Genomic DNA, 27,327 nt, shown 5'->3' on the forward strand with positions numbered 1-27,327 from the left:
TGCGGCTGTCCGCATACCAACATGGAATACGAGTATCAAACACGAATAGACGTTTTAAAATTCTGGAATCTCGAACGTTAAGTTCAAATGTGCATGTTTTTTTTACTATATCACGTACTGTACATGTATATGTATTTTGAATCTTACTGAAGGGAAGTCAGGACATGGATATTATACTCGAAGTTATATGTCCTTAAAAACTGTGCTTCCGTGCTGTCACCCTGCCTGGTCAAACTCTTTCGTACCTGCCTATCAACATCTACCTTTCCTTCCTGCTGGAAGTATGCCTTCATACAGCCTGTGCCTAAGAAGGGTGACCGTTCCAATCCCTCAAACTACCGCCCTATAGTTTTACTTTCCTGTCTATCTAAAGCTTTTGAATCAATCTTTAACCGGAAGATTCAAAAGCACCTTTCCACTTCTAACCTTCTATCTGATCGCCAGTATGGGTTCCGCAAGGGGCGTTCTACTGGTGATCTCCTTGCCTTCCTAACTGACTCTTGGTCATCCTCTCTTAGCCGTTTCTGTGAAACCTTTGCTATTGCGCTGGACATATCAAAAGCTTTTGATAGGGTCTGGCACAAATCTTTGCTTTCCAAACTACCCTCCTACGGTTTCTATCCTTCTCTCTGTACCTTTATCTCCAATTTCCTTTCTGACCGTTCTATTTCTGCTGTGCTGGACGGTCATTGTTCTTCCCCTAAACCTATTAACAGTGGTGTCCCACAGGGTTCTGTCCTATCTCCCACTCTCTTTCTGTTGTTCATTGAATATCTTCTTTCCAAAACGAACTGTCCTATCCATTCTTACGCCGATGACTCCACTCTGCATTACTCAACTTCTTTTAATAGAAGACCCACTCTACAGGAACTTAACGATTCAAGGCTGGAGGCAACAGAAAGCTTAGCCTCAGACCTTTCTATTATTTCCGATTGGGGCAAGAGGAACCTGGTGTCCTTCAACGCCTCAAAAACACAGTTTCTCCACCTATCCACTCGACACAATCTTCCAAACAATTATCCCCTATTCTTTGACAACACCCAGCTATCACCTTCTTCAACACTAAACATCTCGGTCTATCCTCAACTCAAAATCTCAACTGGAAACTTCATATCTCATCTCTTACTAAATCAGCTTCCTCTAGGCTGGGCGTTCTGTACCGTCTCCGCCAGTTCTTTTCCCCTGTACAGTTGCTACCCATTTACAGGAGCCTTGTCCGCCCTCGTATGGAGTATGCATCTCATGTGTGTGGGGGGTCCACTCACACAGCTCTCCTTGACAGAGTGGAGTCAAAGGCTCTTCGTCTCATCAGCTCTCCTCCTCATACTGATAGTCTTCTACCTCTCAAATTCCGCCGTCATTTTTTTTTTTTTTTTTTTTTTTTTTTTACCTTGTTGCCTATTGCGCCGGTAGGCATCTTCCCGGTGGGGCCTGATGGTCGGCCCAAGGCTTCTTCCAGGTGGGGCCTGATGGTCGGCCCAGCCCGTTCTGGCGCAGGCGAGTGTTTATAGTGGCGCCATCTTGCATTGGCTCATGCTACCCCCCGGAACTCGTTCTTGATTCGCTTGGACGGCTTCCTCTAGAGTCCGGGTTGATGGGTGGTCTTCAGGACAGCATGTGGGTAGTTTTAAGCCACTCGGCGGTGACTGAAAAATCCGAGTGGTAGCGTGAGGATTCGAACCCGCGTCGTCCATCACGCGGCGAATGTGGGTCCAGTACGCTATCACTTCGGCCACCGCCTACCCTATTTCTATCTTCTATCGATATTTTCATGCTGACTGCTCTTCTGAACTTGCTAACTGCATGCCTTCCCCCCTCCCGCGGCCCCGCTGCACACGACTTTCTACTCATGCTCATCCCTATACTGTCCAAATCCCTTATGCAAAAGTCAACCAGCATCTTCACTCTTTCATCCCTCACGCTGGTAAACTCTGGAACAATCTTCCTTCATCTGTATTTCCTCCTGCCTACGACTTGAACTCTTTCAAGAGGAGGGTATCAGGACACCTCTCCTCCCGAAATCGACATCTCTTTTTGGACACTCCTTTGACCTCTATTCAGGAGCAGTGAGTAACGGGCTTTTTTTGTATATTTTTCATTGCGCCCTTGAAGTGTCTCCTTAGCTGCTGGGCCCGAGCAGCTGGCGGGCGGCTGATGATGGTGATGGTGATGATGAGTGTCGGCGGAATGGCCTTTGCATCGGCGCCGCCTGAACGGTGTTTTTGTCGGGGCCCGTGAGTGTGTTTGTTGTGGGTTTGTGCTTCTTAATTTGCCAGTTCTTGTTTTCCACATGTTGCGTGGGACCCCTTTTTTTCTTCCATCTCTTCTTTTTGAAGAAAAAGAGATGGAAGAAAAGACTAGGTCCCACGCAACATGTGGAAGGTGGGAATTGGCAGATTGAGGAGCCTGGGCCACGATGGGCACAGCCACACACGCACGGGCCCCGATGAAGGTGCCGTTTGGGTGGCGCCGATGCGGGGGCCGTGCCGCCGAGGGTCATCATCACCATCACCATCATCAGCCGCCCGTCACCTACTCGGGCCCGGCGCGCGATCGGGGCAAATGCCAATGGAAAGGCCCAGGGGGTAGGTAAGAGCGAGAATGGGAATCAAAGACCACAACAATGTGTGAAAACCGGTTTTAGCAGCCTTTTCCTTTTCCTTTCGGGTCATATCACAATTTGATGGCTTATAAGATGCATAAGCTTATAAGACGCACCCCTTATTTTGGCAGGTATTTGAAAAAAAAATATGATAAACGGGTTTGAAACACGAGTGTCAGGTGAAGATTTTTCGCCTGACATTCGTAGCCCTCTCCGTTATCAGGTCATTACTAAAGTTTCACATGTATTCAAATCCATATAAAATCCCATACTTTACATTTAAAATTTAACCCTTAATATTTGCTGGGACCTACCGAAACTGGTCCTTCTTATAGACTCGAGGGTACTGCTGAGATGTAAACAAACATGGCGGAGACAGCGACATTCAGAGGGGTAACGTAACGGACATTAAGTTTATGCATCATATTTCTTTAATTATTATTCTACTTCATAAGTCTAGTTGTTGTAACATTCTTTTTAGTACATTTTTTAAACCTAAGGAAGTGTGAAATTTCAAACTTGAATGTGCTTCATTGTTTGTTAAACACGTATGTAAAGTAAGAATGTTAAAATATAAGCACAAAATGGAGAAACAGGCACTTGTACATATTGAATAATAACGTATCTTTTCAATATCTCTTCAATATTATCCATATATTGTTTTTGTTTATCAATCAAACAAAGTCAAACAGTTTTATGAAGAAGGTCTGTTTTACCTCAATGATCCCTGTCTACTAAGGAAACGTAGCATGTCTTGCGCGTGTTGTCAGCTTTGGTGTATAACCGTCCACTAGTTTGTTTTATATACAAGCATTAAGTCACTTAATTTTCTTCCTGACTGGTGTCATTTTATATGAAGTAATGGTAAGTACTTCTGTTATACATTGTTACTTCAGAAAAAAAAGTTGCCGTTGTTGCTGTAAAAGCGATCGCCACCTTGTTTGTGTTTGTGGAGAGGTTTGGAGTTTAATTTAAATGCCATTGATGCACTAAAACTTCACGAGCCAGTGACCTAAAGCTGAACCTTGACCTTATAAGATGCAGGCGGATTTTCAGGGAAATTATTTTGGAAAAAAAGTGCGTCCTATAAGATGTCAAATATGGTAAGTCACTTGATTTAAATCAAACCAACCCTGATGTATAATATATATCCACTACACTGGTGGGAGCGGGGTGGCGGCGGGTGCACCCAGGCATTGAAAAAATTAAGCATTTAGTGGTTTCTGGACAATTAAATTATCTCCGTAATGAAAAAGTATCATAATTTGCCCAGAAATAAAGTCAAGGTCTTGAAATTAGTAGGCTACCCTTTTCTCAACAATATCTGTTATTTGTTAAAGGAGAGACACCAAGCCTTAATAAGTTACTAGTCTCACCACGTCTGCATCACCGGTACCTAGAGTCCGGCAAATCTTAAGTGGCGGCTCTGACGTAGACATCCCGCTAGACCCTGTTGCCACGTTTCCAACTGACCTCGCACAGAGAGAGAGAGAGAGACACACACACACACACACACACAGAGAGAGAGAAGGGTGTGAGGCACTCTCACACCCTGTGTGTGTGTGTGTGTGTGTGTGTGCGAGAAAAGTGGGGGTGTACTCTCATTCGGGGAGTATGGTGCACGACAATGCATAATAATAATAATAATAATAAAAATAATGATAAACCTCTTTTAAAAAACGCACCAAGACTCTTTACCCCTTGGGTGATGTGGAAATAAGGTCAAAGTGTAATATTTTAATGTTCTTAGCGACCACTCCTTCCCCACTCCTTGGCCCAAGGGAACCTCACCATTCACCTGCATGACTCACATCAAAATTTGCTTGACGGTCCTGGCATTCCATATATAGATACAGTCTGTCTCCATATTTTAACATAATTGTGCCATATGGCTGACATTGTATGGCAGATGGCAGACACACACCAAAACATGGCAGAAATGCGATAATTAAAGCAGGCAGAGCAACTGGCAACTGCGGTGTGTTGGGTTGACTTGAGCTGACAACGCCGCGGTGGCAACGTTGCCAAGTGTTGTACAAATTTCTTTGTATTCACTCACAGATAGAGAATCAATCATAAAAAACCATATTTGTTTTTATACTAAAGTGAGAAAGAGAGAGAGACACGGGGGGAGAGAGAGAGAAGGGCGTGAGAGGCACGGTACGCGAGGTCAGCTAGAGACATAGCACCAGTGTCTAGCGGGCTGTCTACGTCAGAGCCGCCACTTAAGATTTGCCGGACTTAGGAGACAGTTGGGGCCTTGGTGGGGGCGGCGCTAGTGTCCAGAGTGCAGCGGTCAGGTTTGGTCACGGTGGCTCTGCTTAGGTTAGGTTAGTTGTGGTAAAACTCCACTCGTTCACCAACTTCACTAATATAGATAAAATTTAATTGCTGGCAAGTTTTTGTGCTTTTAATTGATCATCTAACCATTGATTTTTTTTCTTTTTTTTTGTGCTGCCTGTAGGGCCGGTAGGCTTTCTTGAGGGGTCCTGTAGACGTCCTCAGCTTGTTAGTGGCACAGGCTAATTTTATTTGTAGTGGCTGCCATGATGTATGACTCTTGCTTGCTCCATGCTGCCCCCTGGTGCTCCTCTTGACCGAAGTTGCTGAGTTTAGGTTTGTTAAATTTAAGATCCGGACAGCATGTGGGTAATCTATCACTCGGCGATGACTTTCTAAATCATTGTTTTTCAGTGGGACTCGAATCTAGTTCACGCTGGGTCCTCAGGCTCACCACTCCCACACGCTAACGGCTTGGCCACCGCCTTCCCAACTGCATATCATTCACGTCCCGAGTCTCCTTCTCCCAACTGAAGCAGTGGTACTCGAGAGCAGGGCCGAGAGAATACAGGGTCCGCGCAAGGAGCCACCAAAAACTCCACCGGGCCGCGCAGGTCGTGACGTCACAGGGTGCGTGCAGGGAAGAGTCCGAGGTGGCTGCCGCGGCCAGTCTGGGTTCAACCGTGGCGGGGTGTGCGCTACTGCATGGTCAGCTGCCGGTTCAGGCCGCCCGCATCGTTTAGTGATGCCTCATTGTGTTGTGGCTGGTTGTAACACTACCAATCGCTATAGACACACAATATATAGTTTTTTTAATTTTCCAAAGGACACTGAAACGTCTGAGAAGTGGTTACAGCTGTGTGGAAGACCGGACATAACCAGCCCAGTTTATCATAGAATATGCAGCTTGCATTTTGAGCCATCTGCATATGAGAGAAACCTCAAGTATGAACTGCTTGGACAGCCAGTGCCTGCTAATCAAATAAGACTCAAACCCGAAGCAGTACCAACGTTACATTTACCATCAACAGGTGAGTTTAATTACTGGTTATTTACTGCAAAACAAAACTACTCAAAGCTGTCACTCGCAGCCAGTTATTGTACCTCCATCACAGTTAGTGCATCACTGAATCTGAGGGAGTGCATATCAAAAGACGTACAGCCCAATCCTCTGCAGTGGCGGATTAAGGATGCACTGGGCCTAGGGCTCTGAGATAGACTGGGCCCCCCCATAACCCCAACCCCACGCACCCCCCAACTTTACTGCCTCCGGTGTTGATGTGACCCCAAAAAAGCAAAAATCTAATTGCCATATCAACCTTATAAAGGAGGATTCAACAGTTACACTTTCCGCTAAAGAAAGACAAACGACAAGCCAAATCTGAATGAATAAAGAAGTGCCTGTCAATATATATATATATATATATATATATATATATATATATATATATATATATATATATATATATATATATATATATATATATATATTTATATATATATATATATATATATATATATATATATATATATTATATTATATTATATTATATTATATTATATTATATTATATTATATTATATATATATATATATATATATATATATATATATATATATATATATATATATATATATGTGTGTGTGTGTGTGTGTGTGTCACAGTGTGTGTGTTGTGACATTTCTAAGCTGATTTCTTTCAGTGACTTTTCTGTGACTTTTATTTATTTATTTATTTATTTATTTATTTTTTTTACCTTGGACTTTAATAACTGCATTCGAGGTCAAGGGGAGCCAAGTCAGTCTCAGAAACCTTGACCCAGTACACCCCTATCCGCCACTGAACAGATTCATACCTACACCATCTCTGTAATAAACCTCCTGGTCCAACATAGTGTCCCCTTTCGTTCTTCATTTTTGCTATTAATTGACCTTTGCCATGTGTTTGAAGAAACCTTAACCTAACCTACGTCTACAATAATTAGTCATCAAAGCTGTTTACTCAGTATAAAATTTACATGCACAATCTCTGTAATAATCCTTCATGATCTGACATAGTGAACCCATCCTTTCTTGACTCTGACCATTATTTGCCCTCTGTCATGTGTTTAGAGAAGAACATTAACCTAACCTAACTATATAGATATATATAGATAGATAGATAGATAGATAGATATGTAACAATTAGTCATCGAAGCTGTGTACTCAATAAATTCATCTTCACTTTCTCCACAATAAAGCTGTCTGGTCCAACATAATGAGCCCTTATTTCCTTGATTTTTACTATTACCTGCCTTCATTCATTTGATTGAAAAAAAAATATATATATATAACCTAACGGTACTTTTAAAATTATTAGTCATGAAAGCTGTGTTCTCAGTAAAGTCATACATATTTTCTCCATATTAACCCTTCCTGGTTCAATATAGCATACCCTTCCTTTGTTGATTTTTAAGATCACTTGTACTTTGTTATAACACACACACACACACACACACACACTTTTCCCACTGTCACACACCATTGTTGCTCCTGAAGTGCTTAACTTGTGATACAGAGTTGGTTAACATTGCAGGTACTTCAGGCAGCCCAGGTAACAGGGGAAGACACATTGTAACAGACAATAATCAAGTGTCTTCACCAGCAGTGCCTCAGCTGTTACCTCTGCCAGGGCCAAGCTTATATCAGCCTCCACATGATGGTGAGTGCCCTCTATTTAATTTCTAGTGGTTGACACAAGGATTTTTACTGAGTCAAATCAGAAATCTACATTACACTCTGTTGTCTCCCACTGATAGGCATGCAACACACACACACACACACACACACACACACACACACACACACACACACACACACACACAGTTTTCCCGCTGTCACACATCATTCTTGCTGCTGAAGTGCTCCACTTGTGTTACAGAACTCGTTAACATTGCAGGTACTGCAGGTGGCATTGCAAGCAGCCTGACTAAAAGAAGGCCCAGCGTACCAGAAACTCAACCTGGGTCTTCATCAGCAGTGCCTCAGCTCTTACCTTTCATAGAGCCAAGCTTGTGCAGAGGGAACCAAGAGGCATGCCAAGCTGAATTTAATACACTTGTGAAGACCATACTTGCAGAAAATGAAGATTGTAAACAGAAGCTGCACAAAGTTACACTGGAAAAAGAATCCCTTCGTAAAGATCTAAGGGAAATGGAAAGGGAGAACACTGCACTGAAGAAGCAAATAAAATCTGAATACAATCAGGCATTACGTGAGTTTAAGGAAGCCCTCAGAAAATCCTTCACAGATACACAGATTTAAGTAATGCTGACTGGAAAGAAAATTAACAAATACAGTGAAAGTGATATTAGTGATGCACTGCTAATCCATAGCTTTGGTTCAAAATCCTATGAGTACCTCAGGCAAAAGAAACTTTTCCCTTACCCATGCATTGCAACCCTCAACCGGCGAGTTGCAAAACTGGACATAGAACCAGGTCTGTTGTTGCCGGTAATCCAGCTACTGAATCAAAAAACTGAAACATATTCTGAATATGATAGGCTTTGCACTCTGTCATTTGATGAAACCAGTATTGCATCAGACTGGACATACGATAAGAGCAACGACACCCTATTTGCTCCCAAAAAAAGACTTCAGTGTGTCATGTTGAGGGGACTGATTTCCAAGTGGAAGCAGCTTCTGTATTATAACTTTGACACAGACATGTCAAAAGAATTGATATTGGATATCATTATGAAGGTGGAGGCTGCTGGATTTCTTGTTGTAGCAATGGTGTGTGACATGGGACCAACAAATGTGAGACTGGAACAGTCTTGGTGTAGGAGTTGATAAGTGCAGTTTCCAAAACCCAGCATCAAATGACAGACAAATATTTGTATTTGCTGATGCTCCTCATCTCCTTAAACTCGTTAGAAACAACTTTCTAGACCATGGATTCAAGTTGGATGGGAGTAAAGGATGCAAATCTGTTGACAGTACTTGTGTCCGTGAAGTGGTTAAGAGGAGTACAAAAGACTTAAAACTGACATTTCGGTTGGATGACAGACACATAGAAGTACATGGGACTAAGAGAATGAACGTATGTCTGGCTGCACAACTGCTATCAGAGACAACAGCAAAAAGTTTACAGTATTTGGGAGGGAGAGGTCTCTTGAAAAGTGATAATTGGGAGGAAACCAGTAAGTTTATAATGCTGGTAGACTCATGGTTTGATTTATTCAACTCCAGATCACCATATGGCAAAAAGGCTTCAAGAGATGCCTATGGACAGCATTTGACAGAGCAAAATGCCTTACTGGAAAATATGATCAAAACAGCAAAAACAATGAGAGTAAATGAGAAACAACATCTGTTTCAGTTTCAGAAAGGACTCATTACATCTTGTCAGTCATTGTCCAAGCTGTATGAAATGTTGACAGCAAAATATCATGTGTCCTACATAATGACCCACAGACTGAATCAAGATTGTCTTGAACACTTTTTTGGATGTGTGAGGCAAATGGATGGGAATTATGAACACCCATGCCCAGTGACAGTAAAGAACAGAATAAAGAAATATCTTCTTGGAAGAGAGACTGATCTGATGAGTCAGAAGTCCAACGTTGAAAAGGACTGTGACGCAAAGAAACTGGTTTACCCATTGCTGGCCAAAGACACTCCCAAGACTGAATGCAATATGAACAAGGACACTGAGGATGATCATGAAAAGTTAGACCACGAACTGACCCTATCAGCTATGATTTTTGCCAGTGACTGTAATGATACTTCTATACTAGACTGTGATGAACCTGCATCCTGTGATATCCAGGGCATACAACTTGAGGATGTAGTAGAAAAAGAAGCACTGCGTTATGTTGGGGGCTTCATAGTAAGGAAATTTCCTCAGTATGAATTTCTGGGATCAAATGTACAGGAGGGTGATCACACATGGGTTGGAACTGTCAGTAGACATGTAGGAAAGCTTAAGCAACCCAGCAATAAATTCTATGAACAGTTGCAGAGAATGGAGAAAATGTTCATATCCTACCAAGGCAACGAGGAATTAAGAGCGGAAAAACATTTTGTACAAAACATAAAAAATATAATGAAATATCTTGTCCCTTTACCAGAGGATGTCATAGAGTATTTTGTGAGGTGCAGACTATTTTTTAGATTGAGAATATTGAACAGGAAGATCATGGACAAAAGAGGTGCAATGAGAAAAATGGCTAAGTTAGTAACAGGTGGGAAGACATCAAACCCAAAGAAAAGTGGAAAGCAAGATGAGTAAGAAACCAGACACATCCGTGACAAAGAAACAAAAGAAAAAAAATATCTGAGTAAGCAAGGAAGGAAACATGCCAAAGCATGACAGTAAGACAGCAAAGAAAAACAAAAGGAAGATCCTGATTGGTCAGGATGAAAAGTTATGAGGACATAAGAATACTGATGAATTGTCTGTGAACTGTAATAGTATGCACTGATGTTGCTCCTAACATATTATTATGCCTTTTCCGAAGTATGCACCAGTGTTTTGTTACTTTTGATAGTGGTATCATTAAATGTGACCCCTAGTCCCCTACCACTTTCATATCCTTTGTGCAGTGAGAATGTCAACTGACAGCATATTCTCATAATATATACTGTAAAAAAGTATCAAGGTCATCAATAAGAATTTTATTACTTACAATATTAGTGTGGTAATATGCTGCTGCTTAGAGAGAGAGAGAGAGAGAGAGAGAGAGAGAGAGAGAGAGAGAGAGAGAGAGAGAGAGAGAGAGAGAGAAGCCATAGAGAGGGGAAGGGGGTGGGGAAAGAGCCACCCGCAACACATAAGCCTCAAAGTCGTCAGCAAGAACTGGATTACATACAATATTAGTGTGGTATTATGCTGCAGGTGAGAGAGAGAGAGATACCAGCCTGAGGGAGGGGAAGGGGGTGGGGGAGAGAGCCACCCGCAATACATAAGCCTCAAAGTCAGTTAGAATTGGATTACATACAATATTAGTGTGGTAATATGCTGCAGGTGAGAGAGAGAAGCCTGAGAGAGGGGTAGGGGGTAGGGGAGAGAGCAACCCGTACCCTGTGGGCCGCAGGTGAGAGAGAGAGAGAGAGAGAGAGAGAGAGAGAGAGAGAGAGAGAAGCCTGAGGGGGTAGGGGAGAGAGCAACCCGCACTCTGTGACGTCACAGCTCTAGCCCCGCCCTCATCGGCTTAAGGTGCGCGTGCGTGGACCCGGTATTCTCTCGGCCCTGTTCCCAACTGCATATCATTCACGTCCCGAGTCTCCTTCTCCCAACTGAAGCAGTGGTACTCGAGAGTAGAGGAAGCACGTTACAGGGGGTCCTCGACTTACGACGGAGTTCCGTTCCTATCCCCCGTTTTCTTAAACTTCTAAAATTTTGTTTCGTAGGTCAACTGTCACTATGGTGTGCTAGCACTCGAAAGTTATGTTTCGATTTCTTAAACACTCGCACACCCAGCAGTGTGTTGTTAGCTAGACAACCACTCTCGTGACCTAGCATACCACAGATTTGCGGACGATTCGCAAAGGTTGGTAGCTCCCGCCCTAGTAGGTTGGCTGACCTGTGTATCAGCTAGCGGCGCACTCTTTAAAAATGGCTATGAGAGACTAGACCAAAAAACACAAAAATGGTTTCTAGTGAAGCAGATAAGAGACAGTCCGGTTGTGCACAGGAAATCATCCGACTACAATGCTGTTTTAGCATGAAGAACAACATGGGAACGCCTAACGTAACCTAACCTAATTATGAGGCAGTTACCCGTGAAATGTCAACACGTTACGTTCTCCCACAAGGCGCCCCGAGGCCCCACTAACTTTTTTTTAAATCGCTAGCGGCGTTTCTAGCAATTTTGTGACGCATAGGCCTTTATATGGGGTTCAAAATGCATAGAATAATGACATTTAACTGATGAGAAGTGTGAGAAGTACCGTTGTGAGACGGATAATAAAGTAAAATATACCCAATTCCTTGCTGCTGACCTACAAATGATTTGCCCGAGTGTGGCGTCAAACTAGAATTTTACTAGATCGACATTACTGATTTCCAGCTGTATAAATGTATTAAGTAGTCTGTATATCAAGGCCTGAATGCATCATTTCAATTATTATATATTACAAGTAGGCACGTGTATAAGTATACTCGATTATCATGTATTACCAGTACATATTTCAGGCCTTGGAACTTTTTTTGTGGAGTCATTCATCTCATACAAGAGCTTGATGATGAGCTAATTGAAGAAATTCGACGGATTAGATTAGGCTACCCCGCACAGTTTTACGTGATCGCAGTGACCCAATAACGTACGTACCTCACAGAAGAATTCATCCAAAGGTAGTGATCTCATTCATCTTAATCATAATAAACTACATTACTATACTGTAGTTATAGCTAATTGACTTCTTACTTACTTCAATACACGCGCGACCACGCATGCTGTTTTAAAATCTTGTACTTGTTGTGATTGCAGAGTTACTGTTTGAAAAAGAGAAGTGAAATAATAACAGAAGTAGAATAATAGCATATTTATTGATTATTCATAAGTTTTTTTTTTTTTTAATATAATGAATATATTTCTCACATTTCGTTTCTCTTTCGGGTGGGTATGGTCGCCCCATGTTGTGTGTTAGGTCAACACACGAATGTTCCAATAATGTGGGAACCTAGCCATACACAATACGGCGTCAGATGCGTTTATGAAATCCATTTGTGGGTGTCTAGCTAACTAACAATATGGTATCCTAGGTTTACACTGTTTAAGAAAACGGCCTTATGACACGTCATAACCTGATTTTGTATGTAAGTCAAAACACACCTTTTATTAGAAGGAACTGCAAGCCCCAACCCTCAAATCAAAGTGCTCAGCACCTAAATCACTCACCTATGCTAATGCTGGCGTATAGCGGGAAATTAGCTTGCCTTTTTCCTCTGTCAAGCGCAGCGTGACGACACATTCTTACGCCAGTCGTGAACTAGTTCACTCGTGAAGTTCGTAATTATGACACATATGTCATAAGTCAAAACAAGGATTTCTTAATAATTTATGGGGGTGATGTTGTAACCTTGAAATGTCGTAGGCCGAGGACATTGTGACCCAAGTTCCACGTGTAATAAAAAATGCTTGGAAAACTTACTATTGCAGAGTTGCATCAAAGAAGTTGCCCAATTTGCAGGTAATTGTCACACCCCTAAACATCCCATCAGATCTCTCTCACCCATTTAGCATCTCCCTTCCACCCTAGCTCCTAGGTGCGCTAAAGAGCTGTGATTGGTTGGAGGGTATGGCGAAAGACGCTTCTATTGGGCTATTGGGCGAGGCCAACATACGCTGTCTGCATCATCACTGGTTGGTGGGAAATGCTTGCACAGGACATACGTTTATGTATCCTGCGGACCTGCACGGGCTACTTGCCCGTCAGAGGGAGGTCGAGGGGGTGAAGGGCCCTCGTTAGCAGTGTGATCACTCCTTAGGCTGGTGTAACGGTGGTGAGCCACTGCTTTGGGCTGCCGTGCTGCACCGCCGCAGATCTTTAAAACACTTGCTGTTATTATTAAGGTCTTTCTTGCACTATTGATTGTAACATGTATACTTTATTGATTATGAGTGCTTGAAGAACAGCAGTTTGTGGCTCAACCCCCCCCCCCCCCCCCTCCCCCCGCCATGGTCACACGCGCCCGTCCTTTAGGGTTACTTCAACATCCTACTGCACATGGATGTTTTTGTCATGTGTAAACATTTTATACCAAGGTTGGACAGTTCATTGTTTGACTTTTTTCTGTTGAGGCCTTTGATTTACAGTCATTATCTCACCACCTTCCTTGCAGGGAAGGACATGATGGAGCCCCTGTGTGAGGCTGTGAAGGTGGAGGTGGAGGAGGAGCCAACAGTCAGCCAGGCTTCATCCACCTCCCGGCAGCCCTCGGGGGTGGACAAAGTAAGGTGAGCAGTCTTGTACGCCAAGCATTGCAGGAAATTGCCACTGGAGGGAAGGGATGAGGAACCATGATGCAGGAGGCTGGGAGGATGTTACAAAGGGATGCAGCGGTGAAGCTGGTGGTGTTTGTCAGTGATGAGGAAACACCACAGAGGGAAACGGGCTGGGATGTCAGTACAGTGTTGGCAGTGGTTGTCAGGGATCAGGAAGCAGTCTGGTGAGGGATACTTGGATTGTTATCAGAGGATTATCTTCAGTAAAGTGGAGTTTCCAGTAAGTCAGCCTTGCTGCAGCTCCACAGTAACCTCTAGCACGGTTACTGTCAGAATGAAGGGATGTGGGGTGGCGGTGGCACTGGAGATTTCAAATTTATTCACATTTTTCAAGAACATTCCTCATTTACATTTTTTTAGGAATAACCTGTGAGTAATCCAATCCATTAATAAAAGAGCAGTGTGTTGAGTAGGCAGCGCAGCAAACTGGCAATTTTGTCAACTTCCTGGCAGGAGAAAATAGTCATCTGTTGCACTAGTTAATGCAGGACCCTCTGCACGTCACTTTGACGCATCAGTCACTTGACTTTGTTGTCTTGCAGACTAACCACTTTTAAAGTTTATGGCTTTTCCTCTCTGAGCTTTTTGTCACACCATGCTGTTATCATTGTTTCCTTAGTCTGACTTGGGTGCCTCATTTATCTGTTCCCTTTCACCCACAGTGACCACTTTGAGGATGCTCTCTCCCAGTGTGACGAGATTGGTATCAAGATGGAGGAGGAGGAGAAGCACATGGAAGACTTTGACCCAGTCACTGGCCATGCCGTCTTTGTCCCTGAGCTGAAGTCCAACCCAAGTAGCACCAGGTGAGTAATCAAGTTACCTGCCCAGGCCAGGATTTGAACCCAATCCTGCAGATTTGTAGTCAGGGATATGAACCACTGCACCACATCTTTATTAACCTGTTCTCATTCACCCACAGCGACCACTCCGAGGATGCTCTCTTCCAGTTTGACGAGATTGGCATTAAGAAGGAGGAGGATGAGGTTTGCATCAAGGATGAGCCCATTGAAGACTTGGACCAAGTCACTGGCTCTACCACCTTTGCCCCTGCACTGATGCCCAAGCCAAGAAGAACCAGGTGAGTTACAGTCACCTATCGATTAACACGAGTTTAAATAACACGGTTTTTATTTAACACGAGTTTATATGTAAGGAGATACGATTAACTAATGCGATATTTTCGATTTAACGCGCGTTTAACCCCTAAAGGACCGGGGGTGGCTGTATTATCAGTTCCGCTGGGACCGGCCTTCCCGCGCTAAACCCAGAAATTACCTGTATTCACACACTCTCTATGCTTAACCTACATTGTACGAGTGAATAAGATAGATTTTGTAGTAACCACCAAATCTTCGTCTTTCTAAAGACGCCATCCAGAAGTCTCTACGTGCCGTGGTTATGGAGAAACAGCGAGTTGAATAGAATTGGCTTTTGGGGTGAGCACGCCGGTTATAACCGCCTCCGGCCCTTTCCCGATAAAGCGGCTATAGCCGCCTTCGGTCCTTTAGGGTTTAATCGATGACGTCACACTCGATGACGTCACGCGCACCCACGCTATTTCTGGCGGGAACCGCACTGAGACGTTCTGTTTCTCCTCAGTCTGAAGTTAGCCGGCACAGTGAATGGAACCTTCAACTCTCATATGGCACCCAAGCGTCCTTCCACCTCCTCACATGAAAGTGCTGCCAAGAAGTCAAGAAAGACTCTCACCATTGAAAAGAAGTTGGAAGTTTTGGATCGGTATGCTAGGGGAGAAAAGACCTCTGTGATAGTGCATGCTATGGGACTAAACGAGAGCACATTGCGTACCATCAGGGCAAGTGCTGACAAGATCCGTGCTAGTGCTGTCGCTGGTACATCTGCCTCCTCCACACGGTGCTCCCATGCAAGATCCACGGAGATGGAGAGGATGGAGAAGTTGTTGGCACAGTGGATTCAACACCAAAATAAGACCAATGTCCCCATCAGCATGGCCATTATACAGGCTAAGGCTGTAAGCCTCTACAAGGATGTGCAGGGCGAGGGCGAGAAAGACAAAGGCAAGACTTTCCAAGGCAGTTCTGGGTGGTTTTCTAATTTCAAGCGGCGCTACGGATTCCACAATTTGACTGGGGAAGCTGCCTCTGCCAATGTAGCAGCTGCCAAGACGTATCCAGCTACCCTCAAGGCCATCATCGAGGAAGGTGGCTACACCGCCAAGCAGATTTTTAATATAGACGAGACTTGTCTATATTGGAAAAAACTGCCTAGTCGGACATACATCTCGGTTGAGGAGTCAAGAGCACCTGGATTCAAGGCCTCCAAGGATCGCCTTACTCTCTTGTTGGGTGCCAATGCTGAGGGGGATTACAAGCTGAAGCCTGCCCTTGTCTACCACTCCGAAAATCCACGAGCTTTAAAAGTAAGAGCCTTGATTATAAGTCATAAAAGCTTGAAAAATTGTTACACATACGGTCCAGTCCAGCAGAGAATTAAACAAATTAGGTAGAGATTGTAAACTCTCGTTTTCTGTTCTACACCAAAAAAGAAAATGGTGTCACCAACCCATAATTAATGGTAAACTAATTTTGTTCGTCCTTGTGTCTTCACAGGGCTACGTCAAGAGCTTCCTCCCGTGTTATTGGTACTCCAACCTCAAAGGGTGGATGACTTGCAGCATATTCAAGGACTACTTCGGGAAACTGGAGAAAGAACTTGAACTGTACTGCGAGAGGGAAAAACTGCCCTTCAAGATTCTCCTAATCCTGGACAATGCCCCCAGCCATCCGCCGTCTGTAGAAAATCTCTCCAGCAACATTCAGATTGCTTTCTTGCCACCTAACACTACGTCTTTACTTCAGCCATGTGACCCGGGGATAATCAAGACATTCAAGTCTTACTATCTCCATTCGACCCTTACTGACATGGTTGAGAGGACAAACAAAGACAAGCTGACTGTGAGGGAGTATTGGAAGCAGTTTACCATCAAAGATGCTCTCCACTTCATCAAGGAATCCTGGGAGAAAGTGCCAAGAAAGTGCCTCAATGGAGTGTGGAAAAATCTTTGTCCTCAGTTGGTCCACGATTTTGCCGGGTTCGACATCCAAGCAAAAGTGTCCAAAACAATCCTGGAATGTCTTGCTAAGGCCAGGGAAGCCGGGTTTGAGGAAATTGAGGAGAAAGATATCGTTGAACTCCTAGAGTCACACAGTGTTGACTTAACTAATGAAGAACTGTTGGAGAGGGAGAAGCTACATACAGCAGAGTTGGAGGCAGTAAGATCACGGTCTACACCAGAAACCCCAGAGCCTGAGAGAGTGTTGACTAAAAAGGATCTACAGGAAGCACTGTCATCGATAAGGGAAGCACTTGACATCCTAGAAGCCAAGGACCCGAACATCAACAGAAGTGCGACTGTATCAAGAAAAGTCATGGCCGAATTGAACTGCTACCAAATAATGCTTGATCAAAAGAAAAAGTTGACAACCCAGACAAAACTTGATCAATTCTTCCGAAAGAAAACAGTAGAGGTCCAGGAGTCGGAGGAAGAGGAAGGAGACATGAGTGAGGAAGGAGACACGAGTGAGGAAGGAGAGCGGGGTGACGACGACCAGTCAGAGGAAGAGGAAGGAGACAAGTAAGGGGAGCGGCTGGTGACGGGAGCGCGGGATGAGGAGGGACGGTGGCCAACGCATGTGTCGAGTGTTGAAAGTGAAGTACAAAGGTAAATAAAATGAGAACATGTGTTTTTGCTGTTTCCGTGACCTACTATTAAGGTTAGAGTAACAAAATCCCCCAAATAGGCAGACTTTCCCAGTGTCCAGGAACATAACCCCCCCTATTACTATTGTTTCTTATGGGGAAATTATGTTTAAATAACGCGATTTTAAGTAACACGCCATCTCCAGGAACGTAACCCTCGTGTACTGTAATCAAGTTGCCTTCCTCCTGCAATCAACCTCGTCCGCCTTATACACAGTTTTGGCCATCCACGGTTATTGATGGTGTTCAACTGATTGAAAATGAAAGACTGAAACTGTGCTGAATAGAGCTTAACTCCTGCGTGACTGAGAATTACTAAGAATGGTAGGCTGCCACCACCCTAAAATCTGCCAATGTAATAAACAGGTCAGTGAGGAGAAAAAGAAAAGTTAATTTGAATCTTGAACTTAAACTAATACTTGGCAATGTCGGGTGAGACATTGGATAATCCTTGGTAACGCAGAACACTTACTATGGGGGGATGGGAGGTAATTATTTTCCATTGCACCGTTCGGCCAATCGCTGTGTAAATTTATACTAAGGGAAGGAATGCTTGAAGTGATGGCAATAATTATTACACCTTGGGAGATTTACTCAGAGGTGGGTAAGTGCGGTACTTGTGCGGTAGTACCGCACTACCGCAAAATTTCTGAAAATACCGCACTACCGCGGACCGCACTAAAAAATCCTGCGGTACTTTTTTGCGGTACTTTGAAAACTATCGAAGACGACATTTGCAGCGCGGCATGCTCACAGAAAAAAAAAAAATTTTTTACAGTGAATCGGATTCAATCAGTCAATCGGTATCAGTCATCAGAATCAGTGATTCAATCATTCTGACTTTTCAGTTATTGTAAATACTAAATAAACAGACTAAACTACTACACTACGAGTCTTCTTAACCCGCGCGGTGCCGGCCATTTCAACCTCGGACCCGTCCGTGGTGCCGGCCGATTTTTCATTTTTTTTATGAGCTTAAAATATCCTAAGCAATTGTAAGATAATGCAAAAACATGCAAAAAGTGGTTTAGCAAAGTGAATTTTTATTTAAACCCACCTTATATATGTTGGTGTTGCCTCTCGTTGGTGCATATTAAATGACGGTACTCTCACTCGGTTTTACATAGTTTTTATTAGTCCTCAATACCAAACGCGAATAACTCAGAGTAAATCTGTTCGTCACTCAACCCAAGGCGGCGCGCCATGCATGACTGCCTCTGACGATGACTGTACAAGCACTAATATGATCGCCGCTCGTGTCCCGTACAAAGTTTTCTTTGATGCTTAACATACTACGAATAATTTTTATTTTTTTTAACTTCATTGTAACTTTCTCTCTCTCTCTCTCTCTCTCTCTCTCTCTCTCTCTCTCTCTCTCTCTCTCTCTCTCTCTCTCTCTCTCTCTCTCTCTCTCTCTCTCTCTCTCTCTCTTCAATGTAGCCAAGATCAATATTGTTTGATTATAATAATAATAATAATAATAATAATAATTTATTATTATTATCATTATCATTAATATCTCCTCGATTCAAATTTCCACGTGGTTGCTTCCCTGAGGCCTGAGATGCCAGTGCTTAGAGCTTTCCCACGGTCGATGTCTCGCTATTACCAGTTGACGTGTTTTGTCTTAATATGTTTGACAGTTTGAATAATGTTTCACACTGTTCCCGTCATGACTCTCCTATATTAGTAATCTTTCGTTTTCGCTCAAACGTCGGAGAATTGCTCCCCTTCCTACCCTCCTCCCGTTCCCCTTCACTCCCCATATCCTCCCTACCGTTCCTCCCTGGCTACTTCAGCTGTTATTCAAGGTCGCATTACCCTTCCTTCCTTCCTTCCCACTCCCCACTTCTTCCTCTCTCACATAATGTTGATCTCTCCTCTTCCCCCTTCTCTGTCCCCTCCCTCCTCCCTCGGAAAGTTGCAGTATTGACCACACACACAAAAAAATAATGACTACCGCTACCGCAGTACCGCGTACCGCACTGGGAAAGAAAAAAATGGGACCGCACTACCGCAACCGCACTACTGATTTTTCAGTACCGCGCCCACCTCTGGATTTAATGTAATGAAAAGTTGCAGGAAACTTACAGGAAAAATACAAGAAAAGAAATACTTAATCCAGGCATAGGGATAACTTGAGCACGAAGAAAGAATTCCCTGGCGGTGACTAGGGACGCTTCTAGGTAATGGGAAACTGGCCCACATCTTGAAAACGAATCAGGGCGGGAGAGGTAGGGCTTAGGGTGTGTGTGTGGGGGGCACGAGGCAAGGAGGATGCCGGGAACAACAATGTACCTTAAGCCTTAAACATATGCTGGGCTTGGTGCGGACCCCACTATATTTTCTCATTGGTGACACAGCCGCCTCATTGGCGCCAGACAGCTGTGAAGCCTGATAGCTTTAGTGTTCTCTTTGTTGTTGTCGATGTAGGGTACATGCCGCTCTCGCTCTTTCCGTGTCCAGTGTTGAAGGGATTGGCGCCCGTTTTGACCCCACGTATGTGTATACATAATACAACGTTGTATTACATGAGTCAAATAATAAAAAAAAAAAATACAAATCTGATATATATATATATATATATATATATATATATATATATATATATATATATATATATATATATATATATATATATATATATATATATATATATATATATATATATATATATATATATATATATATATATATATATATATATATATATATATATATATATATATATATATATATATATATATATATATATATATATATATATATATATATATATATATATATATATATATATATATATATATATATATATATATATATATATATATATATATATATATATATATATATATATATATATATATATATATATATATATATATATATTAGAAATGGAAGCGCGGCTACACTAGAGTGTTCGTCTTCTAATTTTTCTCCGTCTCAGAGCTAACGATGCCATACCAGGAAAGCGAAATTTATCTTTAAAAATTTTGGAGCCTATATTCTTTCCATTATAAGCACTTCTCACAACCCTAAAGCGTGAGAAATGTATAAGTACTTCTTTACATCACAAAAACCTAAAAAAATAAACAGGAATTGTAAGTACAACAAAATGGTTGGATGCGCATCAGGCAACACCGCTCCCTTCAAGACTGTGTGTCTGTGTACTACAACCGTATTTCTCAAAGCTCAACATAATACTATGAAGTTTCCGACGATTAGTTTTAATTTTCGATTACTCTGAAGCGTAATTTATAATTCCACATGCCTTACTGATTACAGAATCAAGGAGTGATTACCTAGAAGAAAGTAACACCTTCTTGTAAAAAAAAAAATGTACAGAAAGGCCGTTTAACATCCATTTAAAAATACGAAAACTTGTCCAATTATTCCTCTTTACTGTCAATGAACAATGTTACATACACAAACAAATATAAAGGGCGTATAATCACTCAAAAGAGCATGCGTATATATACGTACTAAACACTTCCCTAAGAAGTACGTACATAAACGTACTAAACACTGTACGGGTTAAGGAGGTCGAAGAGGGTGAAGCCCCCCTCCCCCCTCCCGTTAGGTAGGTTAGGTTAAGTTAGGTTTGGTTAAATTTATTTGACTCGTGGTTTGGGGCGGCGGAAATACGAAGCGTGGGACGGGACATGGCGGCGGCGTGTGTGGTCCAATTCGTGGGCCTGTGTTGCGAGAAATACCTCCTTGCAAAAACAAGTCGCGCTGCTGTCCACCACGCATCCGAACGGAGGGAATACACAGCACGAAAAACCTTAACTTACCTGGTTTTGTTCAATTAGTGTGTCCACTTCCGAGTGTGAGCGGTGAGTGAAATGAATAGACAGTATGCATGTTGAACCTCTCTCTGTGAGTTGTTTTGCGGCTGGGGCGGCGGGCGGCAGCGGGTACAACAGCCGTACCAGGAAGCAGAAGAGGAAGTAATTGGAAAAATTCTATTCGAAGACGTAAGACTGAAGGAGGTATATATAAAGGAGTATATAAAGAAAGAAGTATAACATATGAAGTGGTAAATCAGGCAATAAAAAGATTAAAAAACGGAAAGGCAGCAGGAATTGATGGAATCACAGCAGAAATATTGAAGTGTGGAGGAGATGTAGTTGTTAAATGGATGGTCAAGATATGTGAAGCAACATGGGTGCAAGCAGACTGGACGAAAGCCATCATTGTCTCAGTTTACAAGGGGAAGGGCAGGAGAGGGGAATGTGGGAGTTATAGAGGTATAAGTCTCCTGAGTATACCCGGAAAGGAATATAGAAAAGTCATAATAGAGAGGGTGCGAAGACTTACAGAAGAGAAAATCAGTGAAGAACAAGGAGGCTTCAGGAAGGGAAGGGGATGTGTGGATCTGATATTTTCCCTGAGGATGGTAGTAGAAAAAATAATAGCAAAAGGAAAAAAACTATACGCTGCCTTCATGGATTTGGAAAAAGCATATGACGTTGTGGGATGTTTTAAAGATTTATGGTGTGGGAGGAAAACTGCTTAGTGCAATAAAGTCTTTCTATGAGGATGCATCTGCGTGTGTCAAAATTACTGGAGAAACAAGTGAACATTTTGAGATAAAAGTGAGCTTAAGACAAGGGTGTGTCATGTCACCATGGTTATTCAATATTTATATGGACGGTGTTATTAGAGAAATGAAGGGCAAAGTTGGAGAAGTTGGAGTAAGAATGTTCGATGAGGGAAGGAAGTAGGTACTGAATTCGATACTGTTTGCTAATGACACGGTGCTCATTGCAGAAAATGAAAGTAACATACAAAATTTGGTCAGTGTTTTTGATAGTATCTGTAACAGAAGAAAGCTGAAAGTAAATGTCAATAAAAGTAAAGTGATGGTTTATGAGCGAAGTAGAAGTGAGGTTGCAGATTTTGTATGCCCATATAGAGTGGGAATTGAATGAGAAAAATAATGTAAAATAATACTGAATGGTGAAGAAATGGAGGAGGTCAATGAGTTTAAGTACCTTGGATCAGTTATGTGTAAGCATGGTGGTATGAAGGGAGAGGTAAGAGAAAGGGCATTGCAAGGAAGAAGGGTGGTAGGGTCTTTGGGACGAATCATGAATGGCAGAAGTGTGAGCATGGAGGTAAAGAGTGATTTGAGAAATACAATAATAGTACCAACCCTCACATATGCAAGTGAAATGTGGGTCTGGAATGAAAGTCAGAGGTCTAGAGTGCAGGCAGTGGAAATGAGTTATTTGAGGAGTGCTTGTGGTGTGAGTAGAATGGATGGAATGAGTAATGAAAGTGTGTACGAGCGTTTTTGAATGTGTCACAGGGGTGAAGGGAAGAAGTGTGGAGTGGTGGAAGAAGTGAAGCGACAGACTTTAAAGTGGTTTGGCCACATGGAGCGAATAGAGGAGAGTAAGATGACCAGAAGGGTGTATGTGAGTGAGACAGAGGGAGGGAATGCTTGAGGACGACCTCCAGTGAAATGGAGGGATAGGGTGCAGGAGTATGTCAGGGAGAGGGGGGAAAGTTCTTTGAGAAACTTTGAGCAGGCAAGGAGGGAGTGTCGATGAAATGATGATGATGATGATGAAGACTGAAGGAAAAAAAGAGCTACTACATCAGATGTGGAAGACAAGAGAGAAAAGATTAGAAGAATTGCAAGACCAAGACGAATAGACAACAGGAAGTGCCGTTGTTAAGGCAATACCTCCGACACCATCACATCACAAGTCAGTCATTTATGATTTATGACAAACAATTATCACATTATTTCACAACACATGCAAGACTAGCACACTTGTTGAATTTTACCCATACTCGTAAACAATATGCCCCCCCCCCTCCTCAGCAGCGCCCCACTGTCAACCCTTGATCGCTGGAAGACCGGAAAAAAAAAAAAAAAAAAAAACGTGTCGGCGGAGCGGAGGCGAAGGTGGAGATGGCTTCTTCTGGAGTGTTCTGTGGGGCTAGGCTGTGCCTGTCTTATGGCACCAACGCAGAACAGAACTATATACCTACGTTTATTATTAGGTTTGTCGATATCATTTTACGTTTTTTTTTTTTTTTTTTAACAGTAGTTTTATTGTATACTGGTATTTATCGTATGTAAGTATTTTCAAGCAACGGACCACCCTTCCCCCCTTTTAATCCGTTAAATCTAGGGTCGAGTGTACAGTCAAACCTCAGTTCACGAATGCCTTAGTTAATGAGTGTTTTGATTTACGAGCAAAAAACAATCTCAAAACATGCCTCGGTTTACGAGCAGTGACTTGGTATATGAACATCCTGTTTGTACAATTTTTTTTTTTTTTTTTTTTTTTTTTTATAGATTTGTCGCCACCTCAAGGGTGAGGACATGGGCTATATGGAGGCCGTCGGGGTCAAACGCGTATGTCCCTCCGAGGAGGGACCACAGACTCTTGCCAGGTGACAGCTCCTGAAGGGGAGGGGAGGATGCCGATAGACCGACTCTATCGGCTGACATCAGCATAGCCGACTAAGTCTGTTTTTCAACGAGGACTGGTGTTTTTATTTTTTGTACAAGTCAGAGACGTGAGTGTGGGTTCTCTTTGCTCGCCACAAGACAAGAGTGATCAAAGAGGAGAACAATGGGAATAGTCTCAGTTAGATTTGCCACCTTGAGCTAATAAATAAGGAACGCAACATCCCATTCTTCAATACAGAACGAATCTATATTTTCAGAAACGGGTGGCAACCCTAAAATTTATCTAGCCTGCCATGACTGACGACGTGTTTCAGGACGACCCTTGAGAAACATAATTTTATGGACTTGTTTTGTGGTTCACCGAAAAATGCGCTCACTAGTTTTAAAATCCTGAATTTTATCTGCTTAACCCCTTCCACATGAGGACACGTATACTGCGTCCTTACGTGCCCCGTACCATATACGACGATGCGTCTCCTGCGTCCGGGCTCACTTTAGCCAGCATGAGTTATTTCTTCCCGGATATTGTACGATAGTTTTCAGAATGTAGGTCGTATATGAGTCGGTGTCATATATGACTTTCAATATTATTTTTGTGTAAGAGCGTGTGTCTTGTGTGCATCTGTACTTCACAGTAACAATCATTTCTAACAGAAAATAACAAAAATAATGAGAAAGAAATAATATATATACTACAGTTGAGTCGCGTATGGCGCGGTTATTTGGTTCTGGGCCCGTACTTATAAAGAAATTTATGTGAGACAAACTGTAACATATCCGAGTATTAACAATGACGAGACATCCCACCTTACGTTTCACCCCCTCAACATAACCAGCTCGACATAAGCGAGTATTAGTACATCGTTGCCAACCCATGAGCTGCACCTAAGAAAGGGATACCAACTCAAAATAAAATGTTGGAATTTGGTATAATTTTGATGTTAAAAGCATATTGACGTATTGGAAATATGTATAAAATAAAATAAAGTATTTTCGGGTATTGTTGACGATACATAGACGAACATCACATGGAATAATGATAAAATTAAGGACGTAGCCCTCAAACATGTAAACAAACATTCCCGCGAGCTTCAAGCTAGCAGTCAGCAGCCATGGACGCCAACAGCCAGCCACGACCTCTACAGCCCCTCAGCAGCCAGCGAGGTCAGCAGCAACAGCAGCAGCAGCTACACCAGGAGCAGCAGCAGGAGGGACCACAGCCTCACCCCCAGCCACATCATCAGCAGCAGCAGCAGGAACAGCCGCCGCCCCAGCTACAGCCTCCTCGGCAGACACGTCACCGCCACGCCAATTGGACGCACGCTGTGACTCTCCCTTGTACAGCTCTATAGGGAGAAAGCAGCCATCATCAAGGGAAATTTTTCAGACAATGGCTGCTCTGCTGAGGCGAAGGCGAAGGCTTGGGGCAGCGTTGTCTCTCGCCTAGCGGCACTCCACCCTGGCTTCAGTAGGTGCATAAAGCAGTGCCAGAGACGCCGGCAAATTGTTATGCAGGAAGCAAAAGCTAAAATTAGTGCCTACCAAAAGGCCAGGAATGGAACAGGTAAGATTTTTATTGAAATAAAATGGTATTCATGAAGTGCAAGGAATGGTTAACAAGCAAAGTGACAGTCGTGTAAATTTCAATGCTTATTAAGTGCTTGATGGAGATAACATTTGTAATGTATTGCCTTTTCTTTTCAATCAAGGGAATTCATTTGACTTAGCCTTGCACTCGTGTACCAATATAGCTATCTAGATATATATATATATATATATATATATATATATATATATATATATATATATATATATATATATATATATTCTTCTAGGTGGTGGGCTTCCGCCTAAACCCCTTGGGGAGTTAGAGGTTATCATCGCTGATGTGCTGGGAGAGGGGAATGTCTCAGTCAGTTCTGTTGACAGGACAGTGGTGGACCCTTTTCCACTTAACACTGAAGATGTTCCCGAAAATGGGTGGGTAAATAAAACTTTAGACATGTATAAATATTTACAGAGCCCTTACATGCGTAAGTGCCGCCCCAGCAAAGTTGTCAGTGACGCCCCCCCCTCCCCCCAATCACCACTTCCCACCTCCACCACGTACCTTTACTGCCTATGACCCTAATTTGGGCAACGTGATTATTGGATACCGGTACACATAATAAAAGATGCTTTTGCTGTCTGTTCCGTATAATTAAGTGAAATTTAAAAAATTATTTTTTGATAAATAATAGGAGAAAACACTTCTCAGACTGCAGTGTGGTTGTTATTGTTATTTTCTTAAAAATAGTGATTTTAAAATAATTTTGTCAGCCTTGTGGGCGGCAGGTTCAGGCTAGAATTGCCACCCCCCCTAAAAGTGCCACCCCTGGCTTCCCCCCCCATGTGAGGGCTCTGAATATTTACTAAACGTTATTTGTACAATCATTAGTAAAATTTGTTATTTCCGTTCCTTGATGATCGTCGTATTTGTCTACTTTAGCTTGTTTGTATGATACACTGATTTGTTATAATTTAGAAATTCTGTATCAACTTTTTATTAAGGCTACAAGCAGACAATATGGATTAACCTAAAATGTCTTATAGGAGTCATTTATTTGTACTACATGTATTGCTTTATGAAGTGTGTCTCATATGTCTGACATTACTTCGTCATTACAGAATTAAGAATAAACATTCTTAAATCCAAATGTACAGAAATATTACTCTAACATGCACATGACATTTCCAAATGATTTATCAGTTGTGTAAGTTCATTTTACTGAGAAATGCCTTTGTCAGGTAGATTGTAGATTTAAAGTTCTCCAAATAGGTCTTGCTGTTACTGTTGAAAATAATTTGTTGCTTTCCTTTTAGAAGACTGCAGTACACAAGGAGGAGGTATTGCTCTCCATCTCCTAAAGTCCACAGTTTTCTGCTTAAAGTATTATTATAGAATACTATTACATATTATTATTATTTACCCAATACTATCATGCTGCTTTATGCAGTCCATATTAGGGCAATCATGGAATCCAACAGTGAGGAACAATGTGTACAGAAATTTATTCAATTGCTATTGAGAGCTGACTTGATAATGTGTTGAGACATCCTTCCTAGTAATAATAAAAATAAAACGGTCTATTAAGTGATTGCAGCTGTAAAGCTGAAAATATACACGTTAAAAATACAAATTTTGAAACATATTTGAAAAGAATGGGAAATTACAATATGAAAGGGGTATAGGTCAAAAAAGGGCCAGGTCGCCGCTGATGGCAGGGGTGCAGGTAGAGG

General features: G+C 42.4%; 1 protein-coding gene across 1 annotated transcript; it reads left to right on the forward strand.

The window, feature by feature from the left end:
* Positions 1–5,077: 5,077 nt before the first annotated feature.
* On the forward strand, positions 5,078–17,599 carry LOC126987109 (tigger transposable element-derived protein 1-like). The gene is made up of 7 exons (XM_050843826.1): positions 5,078–5,913; positions 7,457–7,582; positions 13,709–13,823; positions 14,534–14,677; positions 14,794–14,952; positions 15,474–16,275; positions 16,466–17,599. The coding sequence occupies exons 1-7, from the start codon at positions 5,628–5,630 to the stop codon at positions 17,492–17,494; spliced, it is 2,661 nt and encodes an 886-aa protein (XP_050699783.1). The 5' UTR covers positions 5,078–5,627; the 3' UTR covers positions 17,495–17,599.
* Positions 17,600–27,327: the final 9,728 nt, after the last annotated feature.

The sequence above is a fragment of the Eriocheir sinensis genome, chromosome 6 (genome assembly GCF_024679095.1).
Source record: "Eriocheir sinensis breed Jianghai 21 chromosome 6, ASM2467909v1, whole genome shotgun sequence".
NCBI classification, from domain to species: Eukaryota; Metazoa; Arthropoda; class Malacostraca; order Decapoda; family Varunidae; genus Eriocheir; species Eriocheir sinensis.